The sequence below is a fragment of the Thamnophis sirtalis genome, unplaced genomic scaffold, assembly GCF_051295495.1.
Source record: "Thamnophis sirtalis isolate CommonGarterSnake01/CBP01778 unplaced genomic scaffold, rThaSir2_p1.2 scaffold_11, whole genome shotgun sequence".
NCBI classification, from domain to species: Eukaryota; Metazoa; Chordata; class Lepidosauria; order Squamata; family Natricidae; genus Thamnophis; species Thamnophis sirtalis.
In genome coordinates this window covers 56,559,582-56,575,088 of record NW_028261391.1, presented here as the reverse complement: position 1 = coordinate 56,575,088, position 15,507 = coordinate 56,559,582, and the positions used below count along the sequence as shown (strand labels likewise).

General features: G+C 39.2%; 1 protein-coding gene and 1 long non-coding RNA gene across 2 annotated transcripts in view; one reads left to right on the top strand and one right to left on the bottom strand.

Annotated features, from left to right (window-relative positions):
• Positions 1-2,018: 2,018 nt before the first annotated feature.
• LOC148043657 (uncharacterized) lies at positions 2,019-7,267 on the bottom strand. Its single transcript, XR_015698069.1, has 2 exons — positions 7,158-7,267; positions 2,019-2,283 (listed from the first exon to the last, which is right to left on the bottom strand). It is a non-coding gene; the product is annotated as an uncharacterized LOC148043657 (long non-coding RNA).
• The window catches only part of AFAP1L2 (actin filament associated protein 1 like 2), a 92,443-nt gene continuing 83,332 nt past the window's right edge, over positions 6,397-15,507 (top strand). The window contains exon 1 of the mRNA XM_087725857.1: positions 6,397-6,601. Within this exon, the coding sequence (XP_087581983.1) occupies positions 6,586-6,601 (16 nt within the window). The 5' untranslated portion in view covers positions 6,397-6,585. The remainder of the gene's footprint in view (positions 6,602-15,507) is intronic.

The following is a 15,507-nucleotide window of genomic DNA, read 5'->3' as shown; positions in this document are numbered from 1 at the left end:
GAAGATGTCTGGACTTCAAGTCCCAGAATTCCCCAGCCAGCGCTGGCTGGGGAATTCTGGGACTTGAAGTCCAGACATCTTCAAGTTGCCAAGGTTGAGAAACACTGACCTAGCTGCTCAGCGGAGATCACGCATGCTCAATGGGCCAGTTGCGGTATTAAACGCCCATAGAACACGGGTGAGTTAGTGGACCAAACAAGCCACCGTACCAGTATGTTGGCTGCGGCTCCCCGCTACTCTCAGTACCGCCATACTGGGCCGTACCACCCAGAACCCATCACTAATGGGAATGCCCATGTAGTTTTCAAAAGGTGAGATTGTCTTGAAGAAATCTTCATTTTCAATGCAGTTTAGTACAGTTACTTATAAATATTCCCATGTATTTAATGTTTTAAGATAATTCCTCTGTCCAACCAGGCAAATAAATAAAAAACTGGAGTCTTCTGAAGAACTTCTCTGGAATACCTTCTTGCTAATTTCCATCATGACTTTTCTTTTAAAATAGGGCAGGACAATCTTCTTTCTGGCAAGAGTAATCTTGGACTGATTTTCTTGAGGATATATGTAAAATGTGTCGTTTGCTGCTTCTATTAGTTGTTGGTACCAACAAAAGTGATACCCAAATTACAATAGGTGCGCAGTGAAGTAATCAGATAAATGCTGCAATTATGTACTTGTGTTCAGATATGTGACACTAATACAAAAATACAGTTGTGATGTTTGCATGATATGATCATACACATTTCATCAGTAACCCTTCTACTAGTTCCACTGCCCAAGTTCTCTCTATTAAGAAGAAAAATTTGAATAAGCAAACTCTTCAATTAGCAGCTTGTTTTGCTTCAGGGCTCTTTCTGGGTGAATCCAAAAACACCCCACAACATCTAAACAATATTTACATAACACAGAGATACCCTGGATTTGGCCAAGTCTGTATCTGAAGGTTAAATGAAAAAAGGGGCATTGGATTCAGTGATTAATGGATTTGTCCTCAAAGTAGAGTGAGTCTTGAAATTCTCAGGATGCCTCTTAAGGGATGAAAATATCCTGAAGGTTGAGAGAGATCATATTATGTCTAAAAAGAAAAAACATCTAAAAAAAGACTCTAATTTCCACAAACTTACTATATTGTGCCTCTAACACTAGCTTTCCTTTTGTCCTTAAAAGCAGGATGTAAAATTATAACCATTTATACTTTTTTCCATGTACCTTATAAGAGGACAAATTGATTTGACTTTTTTGCTAAAGTTATGAGTACTGACTATGATTGAAGCATTTTCAGAGCAACTAGGTCAGATCAGTTCTCTCAATTAGGCCTTTCAATTGGATTACTTAGTTTAGCACCTCTAATACTGTGTTTCCCTGAAAATAAGACTGGGTCATATTAATTTTTGCTCCAAAAGACGTGCTAGGGCTTATTTTACAGTTAGGTTTTATTTTGGGGAAAATATGCATCCACCTGGCTTAGGATCTTAACTGGGGCTTATTTTGGGTGCAATGTTTATATAACAACCATATTGAAAAATCATGCTAGAGCTAATTTTCCAGTTGGGTCTTATTTTGGGGGGAAATGGTATATAAATGAAAGGAAACTAGTTTCTATAAATAAGGAGGCAATGAGAGGATTTTCTTTTCCCTTATACCAAAGGTGCTTTTTTCAACAGACATCTAAGCTTTCTTGATTTTTTTCTTTGAAAATGTTTTGCTTCTCATCCAAGAAGCTTCTTCAGTACAATTCTTCCTTTTTGCTTTAGTTATTAGGCCTACCTGGAACTTCAGATTAAAGTATAATTCTTTCTCAGCTGGTTTCCAAGTCTCTAAATCAATTAAACATGCTGAAACCTATATTGTATTGGGAGGGATGATTAGAAAAAACAAGACAATGACTTCAACCGCATAGTTGTGACAGTCCTCACTCATTCACATACAGACAAACAGACACACACACATGCATGACAGCCCTGGTTGATTTGAGTCACTGCCTCTGTTCTACAAAATTAAAATATTCCAGTAGGGTGTTTGGTCAAACAATTATTTTTTTAATAGTGCTTGTAAAAGTCCTATATAAAGTTATAATTGTGTTTTTCCAGTCATCTACCTTATCAGGTCACAATACATTTCAATTTCTTCTTCCCCATTGGAAATTCCATCTTCTTTGGCGCATCCATCCATCCATCTTTCATTCCTTCTGGCAGGGTTCATACAAATAGAGTAGGTACTTTCAAACTGCAATATTGAATACAGTGTAGGTTTTTAGTTGTTGCATATTTTTGTGAGATTTCTCTGAAATTAAATTGAAAGAAGAAAGATCGAAATATATTACCATTAATTAAGTTGAGGAGGAGTGTAATCTATTTCAAACAATTAACCTATTGCTAATATTCTTAGCAAGCAACAATGGAAACTGTTAAGCTGTGTAAGAAAATGAGGAGTGAAATTTTCTGTTTACAATATCTTATGTGTATCTAAAAGGAAAGCAGGAAGTAAGGAAAGAAATGAGCAATTTGCAATAGGCATACTAGCAGAAACCATTTCCGCACACATACTGTTCAATTTTGCATTTGTGATGGAAGACCTTTGATTTAACCTATTAATTGATGGTACAATACATATATTCACTTTGTCTGCATATTTGTGTATCAAACATTCAGAAAAGTTAAATTCATTGTAAGTGGTATAGTGCATGATCTCGAATTTTATAGGTTGTGGTATACTGGTGTGGGCTCAGTTATAGCTATAAAAATAAGTAGTCATAAAATACGGAAGGATATTCACCTGATTTAATGCCTGGGGCATTTTTAATATGTGGTCTTTGTATTTTGAATATGTGCTCTTCATCTCTGTTTCAACAGAGGTTCAAGAAATAAGATATCCAAACAATATGATCATATTAAATTATTCTCTTTATTGTTATTTATTTATTATATGTCCATATAAAATGGGACAAGATATGCTTAGTATATGGAAGGTCAAAAGCTACTACATCTAGAAGTCATTAAGTTTGGAGAAAGTGTTCTAAATCACTTAGTATACTGACTCTCAATTTGATTTACTCTAAACTGAATCTTTACGTCAAGAATAGAAACAGTTTAGTTTTTCTCTAATAGTGAGAGCCACTATCAGCTACATACTTCAGCTCATTGCTGAAATCAGTATAAATCTACTATGTAAACCTACATAGTTCAGAATACTAATAAATATTGATTTTAAAAAATTGCCTATGATCTCATATTCTAGTATCAATTTAAGCAGAAACACTGTCATTTATTTTTCTTCTTAACAAAATAATGTTTTAGTTATTATATGTAAAGAAACTATTGACCTTCCCTGCAGCTTCCCAAAAGCTAATATATTTTTTCCATAGACAAAAGTCATAATATGTGCTTCTAATTTCTTGCAATCTACATTTTAGTTAAAAATTCAACCAGTGGTAATACATCTCTTTGTTAACTTTAATCTGTATATCATCCCACTAGATAATAGCCAATAATTCTTTTTGTAATAACTTAAAGTGCAAAGGCTTAATTTCCATTTCAAACTAAAGAGGTTTATATGAAAATGATCATCCTTAGCATTTATGTAAACTTAATAAAGACTAATACAGTACATTTTCAATATACTCAGCTGAAAAATATTTGCTTATTATTTCATATATTTGTTATTATTATTTCCCCACATGATTGAAAAACATGGTCTTCCAGTTTCTAAATATTACATGGAAGGAACAAAATGAATATGTTTGTCATTTTTCACTTTTGTGTGGTGATTCCTATTATGATAGTTACATTTATATTCTGCTTTTTCTGTGAGTTATCATAAATTTTCTGAGAGATACCCCATGAGAGGAGTTAGACTTCACAATATTTCACTTTTTTCAGAATTTGTTTTCCAGATCTATATACTAAATAGTGTTCTTTTGTACATGCTCAGATGCCACTGGTAGAAGAGCAATGCTAAATGGTCCAATAAAAAGAGCAGGCATTAAGTCAATAAATGTGTATGAAACACATTATTATTTAAAACACTAATTCCCCATGTTTCTTGATTGCACTAGCAATAGCACTTAGACTTCTACACTGCTTCACAGTGCCTTACAGCCCTCTCTGAGTGGTTTAGAGTCAGCATATTGCCCGCAACAATCTGGGTCCTCATTTTACCCACCTCAAAAGGATGGACGCCTGAGTCAACCTTGAGCCTGGTGAGATTCAAACAGCCAAATTGCAGTCAGCCAGCAGTCAACAGAAGTAGCCTGCAGTACTATATTCTAACCACTGCGCCACCATGGCTTAACCTGATATCTGTTTTGTGACACCAGCTGAAGATTTGAAATGTACTGATGATATCCAGTTAATTTATCTGCATTAGATAATAATGATGGAGCTGCAAAGGTACTGACATAGTCTTCTAGACTAGATAATAATGATACGACTGAGAGCTAATGAATGAAGATAGATGTATTCTGGCTTTTAGGCTTTAAGTGAGACTGAAGAGTGTGGGTTCACAGCCTAGGGAATGAAAATTAGAGATAGAGATTCAAATTCCAAACTGTTAGAGCAAGGAATGGCTGAAGAAGGATAGCCAAATTACAGCGACCTTCTATCAGATGAACAAGTCAACTTCCTTTAAAGCAATGTGTTGGAAGATTGTTTTAAACCTCGCTTATACAGGATATACCTGATAAAATTTTGACTGTATTCAGAGCTGGCCTACTCCTCTGGTTCTACTAATCTCTTAGTGGCACTGAATACCGTCAATCCTTCTGGAGTGTTAATGAGAGTTAGGGGGCAGTGGCTCTGTTTTGCAGAGTTTTCCCTACTTTTTGCAGGTTCTCTCAGTGGAAGGAGGAGCAGGAGAGCCTGGTCTCTCAGCCATTCCAAAGTGGGATGACTCCAGGCTTGGTGCCTCCCCCCCTTCCATTCTTTTAAAATACCTACAATAAATACCCTGCAAGGAGATAATCTGTCAGTTCCAGGGGTATCATTAGCATCAACATGCTAATGATACCCAGTTCTATATCTTCACCCCAGGCCAAACAGGAGATAGGACTTGGTGCCTGGAGGAATATGACAAAAAGCCAAATTTTAGCTTGTTGCTTGTTCAGGAACCCTCTTGCTCCAGGCTAGTTCTGTCCATGGCTCTGGACAGCCTTGCACTCCCCTAAGAAGCTTGCATAGAAACTGGGATTCTCCTGGTCTTAATGGCTGTAAGTGGAACAACCAGCAGGGTTGTCAGCCAGGATTCAAGCTCAGATTCTATTGCATCTTTTTCTCGAGTGGGAGGCCACACAATAAGATATTCTGAAGAAACCCTTAAATTTCTAGTGCTGTCTAGTGATCTGAATGTTACCAATCAAATTTGGTGGCTTCAGTTATTCCAAAAACGTCTTACTGGCGTGGGGGAAAAAGTTGAAAGAACAAGCAGAAGACAACAGACAGTTCTCCTTGCTCACGTATCCTGCATCTTGGTCACCCAAAGGTCAGCCACCCAAAACATGTTCTGGAAGCACCTGAGATACCCAGAGGGTTGATCTGAAGTTTCTTAGAAGTTTCTCATGGGCATCACAATTAGTTGCCTTGTTTTCCAAGTACATATTTGAACTTGTACACTCGACTGACAAGCTTGCATTGACAGATTAACAGTTTAACAGAAGGGAGCTTGTAGGTCATCTAGTCTAATCCCCCATCCAAGCAGGAGAACCTACACTATTTCTGACAGATGGTAGTCCAGTCTCTTCTTGACAGCTTCCAGTAATGAAGCTCCCGGAACTTCTGAAGGCGAACTGTTCCATTGGTTGATTGCTCTCACTGTCAGAAAATTTCTCCTTATTGCCAGGTTGATCTCTCCTTGTTCAGTTTCCATTCATTATTCCTTGTCTGGCCTTCAGGTGCTTTGGAAAATAGCTTGACCGGGTCTTCTCTGTGGCAGCCCCTCAAATATTGGAAGACTGTTATCATGCCTCCCCTGGTCCTTCTCTGCACTAGACTAGCCATGCCCAGTTCTTGCAGCTATTCCTCTTATGTTTTAGCCTCCAGTCCCCTAAAACATCTTGGTTGCTCTTCTCTGCACTCTTTCTAGAGTCTCACATCTTTTTTATAGCGTGCAGTACTCTAGATGTGGTCTTACTAAGGCTTTATAGAGTGGTATTAGTACCTCACTTGATCTTGATTGTACCCCTCTGTTAAAGCAATTTAGGACAGCATTGGATGCTTTGGCTGTTGGCTCATATTTAATTGGTTTGCAGGGGTCCGTAAGACTTCGAAGCCGGTTTGGGGGACTCAAACGCCCCCTTTTCCCAACCGCTCCCTTCCCACGCCATTCTCTAGCCACCCAGCCCCTCGTCGGTCCCTGTAAAGTCCGACGATTCTGACCTCATAGGGAGGGCGGAGCTAGGAAGCGGCAAGGCAGTCCGAGAAGGTTTTACCCGAGAGTTAAGTCAAAGAATTCGCAAGCAGGGCGAAAAGAGGCGCGCCCCACGGGGAGAGGTCCGTCCGGAGGTTTGGAGAGCGTGGGAGAAATCCGGACCCTCCACTCTAGAAAAGATCTCTCCATCCCGCCTAGCGCCAATTAAAAGGCAAAAAACCCAGGATGGATAAATACAAAGGTAAGGGGAAGTGCGCCTCTCTTGCTTTTCTCCCGAGCGTGGGAAAGGTCTGGAAGGCTCGGCTCTTCCCAGGGAGGCTGCTTGTTTTCCCAACCGTGGGTGTTCTGCCTTCGGTGAAATGTTTCCTGGGAACCCCACGTAGCGCTGCTTCTGGCCTGGACCCCCGAGTCTAATCATCCCCGCTTCTTAGCGGTTTCGGGGAGCAGGCGAAGGTTTCTTGAAAGCTGAGATTTAGACAAGCGGCGACGTGGGTGGATTCGTGCGTGGATAGTGGCGAAAGAATTGATCCGTGTGCAGGGTGTCGCGTTGCGGGGTGTCCGGCTGGCAAGCGAGATTATGCGCGGTCTCGCTTCCAGAACTGGTCCCAGGAAGGGAGGAATCTGTATTTAGACGCCTGGGAAGCGTGGGGGGGGGGATTTCATAACGGGACGGTTTTAAAGGCGGGGGTGGTGGTCGCAGATTAAGAAGCAATAAAGTGCTTGAAATAATAAACCTTGAAAGGAAGGCAGAGGTGGGGATGGGAGGGTGCGCGCCTCTGCTCTTCGCAGTGACTCACCTGGCCCACCCAGAGCACCTGAGAACTGAACCCGAAAGGGCCGCCAGCTGGACCGCCAGGAAGCGGGCGAGACTTGCAAACCGTGTGTCCCAACCGAGGGTGTGTGTATGAGACAGAGGAAGACGGGGGGTGAGAGGGGGGAAGGGGGGGGAGAGAGAGAGAGAGAGAAAGGAGAGAGGGAAGGAGGGAGAGGAGGAGAGAGAAATAAAGAGGAGATGGGGGAGAGTGGGGAAGGGAGAGAGAAAAGTGGGAGGGAGAGAGAGAAAGATCAAAGACTCCGCTACAGCTACTTCATGACATACGAAAAAGAATTTGGGAACTTTCTGGGTTTCGTCTGCAACCCCCGCGCGATTATGCTGGGCATTTGGGGCTGGAAGGCGTAGCTGGCTACTGGTTTTGTGGCTACTAGTTTCGCGGCGGCGATTTCTCCTGTTCAAACTATTTAAGGAATAGTTTGAACAGAATAGAAGGAATTGTTTTGAAGAGCTTAAATAGTATTTAAGGAAGCGATATTTGGAGCTTAGTTTCTAAAAGGAGATCTGCTTGTGGTGAGGAAAATGAGCTCAGGAGCTGATATTTACTAATCAAATAATGATTGGTGATGCTGGTAAACAGGAAGATGCTATGTTATTTTGTGCTAATAAGTGTGTTATTTGCAATTGGGGTTGTTTTGTTTTACTTTTACTTTAGGCAACTGGGGTTATGCCTGTAAGATGGTGGCTATATACCTTTATTAAATAAACAAGTACTGGCATGTAATAAAGCAAATCCTGGATATTGGGGTCCTGTGTGTGTGTGTGTGTGTGTGAGTGAGAGAGAGGGGGGGGGAGGGAGGGAGGGAGGGAGGGAGAGAGAGAGAGAGAATGGTGTGTGATCTTGAATGAAAGTGAATGTGTGCCAGTAAAAAAGTATCTTAACTTCTAGCCCACTGGGATGTCCTTGCCCACTATAGCAGCCACACCCACTATTGGCACCCTGCCACCAGCCTTGCCTAAAGTCCTTTGGCTTAAATAGGTTCTCTACCTCTATATATTGCACACTATTTTTTCCAAAATTAAACTTAACAAAATGCAATCTATTGTTTGGTATTTTGCCAAAAAAAAAAAAAAAGGATACAGGGGAGGGTGGGTGGGAAAGTTGTCAGTGAAACTTTCTTCACTGGAAAGAAGAACCTTGCAAGATTATTTTGATGTCAGTTGAAATATGCTAAAAATGCACTTTTCCAGCATTCAGCCTTGCGCTTGAACATATATACATATACATACCTATACAAACACACACCTGCCCGCTTACTTAACATGTAGGTTGTAGGACCAGTTTTCAGGGTGATCTGGCAATGCCAGTACATATTAGGACCTGAAAATCTGGCTCTCTGTATTTATAACTCTAACATGAGAAGCAAGTTATCTTCAGCCCTCTAATCTTAGACTGCTCTTCTGTGTTTCTGCTTCCAAGGCAAATAATCAGCCCATCCAAGGAGCAATTTAGGTGGAATCCGAACATATAATTGTTCAAGAAAATCTCTCACATTCTGAAACTAGTTCTTGCAAGTACTGTGGGATTATGATGCAATCCTCTTCTCAATTACCCCTCATTTGCATGCTGTAAGTATCAGAGTAAGTCACCGTTTTTCAGTGTCGTTGAAACTGTTTGGACTGTTTCCAAACAAATGGTTGTAAGCCGAGGACTACCTGTAGTTTCCAATGTTGCAGAACGTTACCAGTTGAGGCTGCCCTTACAAGCTGTGGATTAAAAGAGATTGTGGTCCAGCTGTCACCTTCTTAGTCTGGAATTGTTGCTTCATTCATATATACACCTGTCCTGAGTAGATTGCTCTCCCCAAGTTAGTCACTTCAAGGCTATCTCCCAAAGGATGTATTGAGATTAGCCACCTGGCAGAGGTGGGTTGCTTCTGGTTCGGTCCGGTTTGGCCAAACCGGTAATGAAATTCAGGCCTGGGTCACAGAACTGGCAGTGACCCAGGCCTGCCATGTCCTCAAACTGGTTCCTTCACTGCCGCTGATATCACCGCCATTTTGGTTTTTAGTTACTGCACATGTGCAGTTCACTTTAAATTGTTATGTGCATGCACAAAGAACAATTTACATTGAACAATGCATGCATGCGCGCGGGTTGCGAACCGGTAGTGAAATTGGCAGTAATCCACCCCTGCACTGTGGCCATATTACAATGGATTACATTGCACATAGTCTCAGAAGACAGTTTTCTGCAGGTTGCTAGCTGTAGATGAGAAGTTTTGTTGGCTTCTTCTGGAGAAGGCAAGCAGTGGTAGGGAGCCATCGCGGTGCTTGAGAGAGAGGCAAATCTCAAATGTCAAAGCGGGGTGCGTGGGAAAATCCTTTTGCCTTTCTGTAAACGTCAATATTATAAGACTCCTGCAGCTGGATGTCTTAAGGATGGCATTAACCTTCTGCTTTGAAACAGAATCTTTGCTTTCCCTGGGCAGGGAAATGCAGCGCCTGACAAAATGGAAAGCACTTTTTTCTTCTCATTCGTATAAATTCCTCAGTAACAGATCTTCTTTCTCCTCTGATGTGTGATGACTTCCTGGCTAGTTTTTGGATTTCTTGGAAGCATCCTGCTGACTGCGCCAACACAAAATGGTGCATTTTATTTATTAATTAAATAATCCACCACTCTGGCTTTCTTTGCTTTCTTGCCACTTTTATCATCCCTTAAAAATGGAATTGATCCTCAACCTGGAATTTGGTCCTTAGTCCTTTTTCTATTCAATAAGTTGCTTAGTATTTTAATATTTTAAGAAAGAGAAGTTGTGAGAATCATGCTGCAACCTTTTTTAAATGCTATTTTATGACAATGTTCTAAAAGGTTCACATTCTTTTGCTAGAAATCTTACCAGTTTCCGAGAGTTTTTGTTCATTCGTTCGTTCATTCATTTATTCATAAATATGCAAACTCTATCTTGTGAGTACATAGGATTGCAATATTAATTTATGTTCTGTCATATCTGCCTTAATAAATAAGTGAATTTAATTTATTTACAAATTTAATTTTTAAAAACACAGTAATTACTACAAAATTGCCTGATAATTTTCGATATTGTCACAAGCAAACTGTTTTTTGGGACTTGTTTACAGAGAGATAACAATGCAGGGATGGCTGGACATCTTAGCTGCTATTTTGCTGTGTAGCTATTTTAATTAGATTGTAGTGATTTTTTTTTAAAGTTTGTGTCTTAATGTATTGTTATGCAGCCTTGCCCAATCAGGATGGGGCATGCTATGAACTCAAATCAGGACATAATTTTTAACTGTTTGGAAGCTGATGTAATTCTACTGGTGCACAGAGTGGATTTAGAATGGTTCCTGTGGATTCATTAGAATTCTCCCTTTAATTTTCTCAGAATTACCTGTGCTTTGAGGCTGAATTCTCTCACAAGTTTCTGGTTGGCCCATTCTGATGAAAACATTGGTTTCAATATACATCTGCTATTATCATTTCAAAACTATGCTGCTTTTCAGAACATTTCTGTGGTAATCTGAGAGGTGTCCTGAATTTATCGATAGCTGAAAACAGGAATACTTGATCAAGTATTACATAATATTTGAGCAATGCTAAATAGGCTTACTACTTCTTGGGTGTACAATGAGATATTGTCATTGATATGCCACTCTTGTGACAAGTCTCACATTTGAATGCACAAATGTTTCTTGCTCTTAACACTGTTAAAATGTAAGTAAAGGTAAAGGTAAAGGTTCCCCTCACGCATATGTGCTAGTCGTTCCTGACTCTAAGGGGCGGTGCTCACCTCTATTTCAAAGCCAAAGAGCCAGCACTGTCCAAAGACGTCTCCGTGGCCATGTGGCCAGCATGACTAAACGCCAAAGGCGCACGGAATGCTGTTACCTTCCCACCAAAGGTGGTTCCTATTTTTCTACTTGCATTTTTACATGCTTTCAAACTGCTAAGTTGGCAGAAGCTGGACAAATAACGGGAGCCCACTCCATTATGCAGCGCTAGAGATTCGAACCGCCAACCTTTCTAATCTACAAGCTCAGCGTCTTAGTCACTGAGCCCCCGCGTTAAAATTTACAACGCCAATATTTTAAATAATGAAACAGGGCCTTTTCAATATGCCACCTGGTTTGAGATATCACGAAGATTTTGTCAGTTATAAATGTATTTTTCAGAAAGAATGGCTAGCAAGAGAGAGAAATTATTGCAACAGTATGTTAATTCTACCAGCATTCAAAACAACTTTTCAATATTTGGCTAAACATGTGAATTGCTTCAATAGGACCCAGTCTTTTTGTGAAGAAATGGGCTGAACATAAGATGCTGCCTGCAAGGATTTGCATGTAGAAACTTGTATCCTAAATATATAATTAGAACAATTAAAATTAATGGCACTCATTACCTTTTCCAGGGCAAAGGATAGAATGGACTGGCTAAACTGCAGGTGGTTATTATCAAAACTGACAGTGCTATCTATTAAGAGACAATATCTGCCAAACAGAAACCAACCCAGTTGCTATATACAGCTGGAAGTGCTGAATACTAAATTATTAGCTGCGAACAACACCTTTTCTATATGGAGAAATATTGCAGGTTTTACTTGCTAGATAGAAATATTCGGGTGAAGTGAATGAACAATTAATCACAGTATATAGATGCTTTGTGAACCTATGTCCAGGAAAATTATTGCTTGCTATACAGTGTTGAATTCTGTGTATATAATAATTAAATGAAGTAGCTTATAGCCAATTATGTGATACAAACAAAATGATGATTATTAACTAGGCAAACTCTAGGTAGGATATGTGTCTTCAATATATTGCTGGACCACACTTTCAATTGCTTTAGCCAGAATGAGAGAGATAATGAAACTTGTAATTCAAACAGATTCTGAAGGCCACGGATTCATGTTTTAAAGGATTATCTGTTCAGGATATCAAGACTAGAAAATCTAAGAACATGAGCATCACTTCTAGCGTCCAGGAATATTAAAACCATTTGCTTCTAAATCAGCCATTGTGGATTTTATTCTGTTACCTGGGAACTGGATGTTGTTGCATCTTATTTAAAACTGTGTATTGTTTTACACTTTCTATTGCTTACCTATCTTCCTTATTAGAATTCCCTGTTTTCACTGTAGAATATTGCTTGATATTTATACATATATTGATTATATATCAATATAATACTAGGGATGAATTGCAGGACTTCAAACTTTTAGGTGCCTAGAGATTTTTGTGTCCTTGATTATTTTGTTTAAAAATGTTATATGGTTGAAAATAAGTACGTGTGAGTTAAGGGGAACAAGGTAAGTAGAGAGTTAAACCAAGTCTCCCTGGACCAACTGCTAGGAAAGAGCAATATTTTCACTGGAATAAACACTTTTGGGAATATGTAAATTCTAGTCATGTAAAATAAATATGGTATATTGAAAGACTAAAAATGCTTTGGTGGAGAAGGGGAGACAGTAGGAATGCCTGGAATCTCGAAAGCATGTGGGACAAGAAAGGAAGAAAGAGTGTGCTTTAACTTAAGGAGGAAACTGGATGATTAATTTCAAGTATCCAGAATATGTTATGCAAACTGACCTTTTATGCACTTAGTTTGGAATGATCATAGCCCATAGAAAAACTGTAGGCTTGATGGAGTGAATTGAACTGTAAATATACTAAATTTGCATCTGTGAATAATTGTTCTTCATCATTCCAGTCAAAATAATGTTTGGCAATAATAGAAACATGGCAACATAAATGACATCATCATCATCATCATCAATTGTGGGCAACAGAATCGATTTCAGGGCAAGATTACTCTGTTCTCATCTGTTTCTCCTTTTTCCTCCACTCTTTCTAGGAAAACCTGTTTCAAAGACAACTGGGCATCTCAGGTTCTGCTTTGATCTTTAATCAGCCTAAACCATGCAATGATGTTTTCCAGCCTTGGCAATTTTAAGAATTTCCCAACCAGAATGCTTAAAGTTGTTGAAACCTAGAAATATTGCCACATAACAAAGCCACATTTTGTGGGAGAGGATGCTTTTCTCCTGTTCTTTGAGCCCTATTCTAGATGTCCAATCAATTTCCTTTTATTTATTTTATTTATTATTTTATTCTTATGTATTAGAGCAAGGGTGTCAAACTCAATTTCATTGAGGACCACATCAGAATTGTGTTTAACCTTGGGGGGGGATGTCAGGTGGGTATGGCCAGGGTGGACATGGCCAGCTCAATGTCACAGCCTTCAGAAACTTTGTTTTTGCTGTCAAAAGCACTGTGAGCTGGTCCTTCACTGTTTTCAGGGCGCCCTATTTTTACAGGACATCATTTATAAATACATAACACCTTGATAACCTTGGATTCAAGAGACTAAACCTACTCTGAAAACCGTTTCAAAGCTTGATCCAATAGCTAAAATAATTTAATTTTAATCCTTTTTGTTTTTCCATGAAAGTAGTAAGTACAATTTCTGGGGCCCCCAGTTGTCAGATGTGGTAGCCTTTAGGTAGGGTTCCAAAAGTAGGCTGAAAAAAAATTGGAGAACCCTTGATGACTGCCAATAGTTACAAAAAACTAATTCCTTGCTACTGCCCAATTGTGTTCTATAATTTGCATAGTTTGGTAAGGCAGCCTTATTTCAGAACAGCTGTTGCTTTAAAAACACAGAGAGATAAGTTATGGAAAAGTGTTTCAGTGTACAAAGAATGTACGAAGAGTTGTAAACAGTAGGTGACTATTGCAAATCACCCAGCGAATGTCTCTAATTGAAGGTGAACTGGAATCTGCACCCCTTTATTTCTGAAATACTGTTGGCTCTCTATCAGTAAATACATTTTGAAGAATATCAAGGAAGCATGGAAAATGGTGAATGTCTGATTTAGTGTTTCTTTTCCAAAGGATTGATATCTATTAAAAAAGTTTGTTTTAAAAAGCAGTACTTCCTTGCTACTTTTGTAAGCAAAAAGCGCATCAGTAACAGCACAAAGTCACTAGTTTCTGACTATGTATATAAATGATAAGGTGTGTCTCCTAGTCCCTCAAAGTAGCACAATCTTTTGTTCGTATACTTCATGAAAAACGCTGAGCATTTCTTAGATGACCGAAAGAAAATAAGAACAGTTGAATTCATGGTTGATTCAGCATAGCAAAATTTTTGCTGCATGATGATTCCTGTTGCAGATTGCAAATTGTGCCTGCATAACCTGCACACTTCCTTTAGTGGAAACTGAGAATAGCATACAATCTTGGAGTCCTAGCTTTAAATGTTAGATTACCACAATCTTCCCTCTCCTAAATGAAAATTGCAGAGTTGTAATCTAACATACATGCTAGGCAGATAGATTGGCTAATACTGATATGACATGTAAGTAGATTTTTGAAGTATGTTTGAGGGGGAGGGGACATGGAATGCCAAATAGCATCTGCTTTTATTGTGTTGAAATAATTGCCAAAAAAGAGAACTTGCTGGCTCACTGCTGCCTGTGAAGGTAATGTGTTTATTTCCTGTGCTAACCTTACTGCATTGGAATAGAGCAGAGTAGAGCAGAACAGAACAGAACAGAATTCTTTATTGGCCATGCGTGATTGGATACCCAAGGAATTTGTCTCCAGTGAATAAGCTGTCAGTGCACATGCAAGTAACAAGTGATAAATCATGATCATAAAATACAATCATAAGGTACAACACTCAGTGATAGTCATAGGATACTAAATAAAAGCAATCAACGTAAGTCATAATAGGATATTAAGTAAAAGCAATCAACATAACTCATGCAAACAACAAAGTTATAGTCAGATTCTAAAGGAATAGGTAATAGGAAAAATGCAAAGAATAGTAGCAATATAGTCATACTATATGGTTTGACATCCTAGAGCACGGATGTCAAACTCGCCCCATCATGTTGCTATCACATGAGGTTTTGTGACATTTTCCCCATTCGTAGAGCTGGGGTGGCTGTGGTTTGCGCTGCCAGTTTGACACACCTGAACATACAGTGCTGTGGGAATTAGTTGTTTAGCAGAATGATGGCATGGGGAATAAACTGTACTTGTGTCTAGTTGTTTTGGCATTTATAATACATAGGTTTATAACACATCACACATACAGTGGAAAATGGCTCATTCTCTCCTGCCCCATGCTATGTGTTGATGGTCAGTCCACCCAAATGGAAATGAAGAACTGATATAAGTTAAAAGACAATTGGACTCATTTTCTGTTGCCATAAAATGAGTATACCTTTTCTTTAGCAGCCTAGTAAATAAAAAGAAAGAGAAAGGAAGGAGCCACCTAGGTGGGATAAAGCTGTACTCCCCAAAGCTGGATAATTTACTCAAAATTTGATAAAATAATTTTTTCT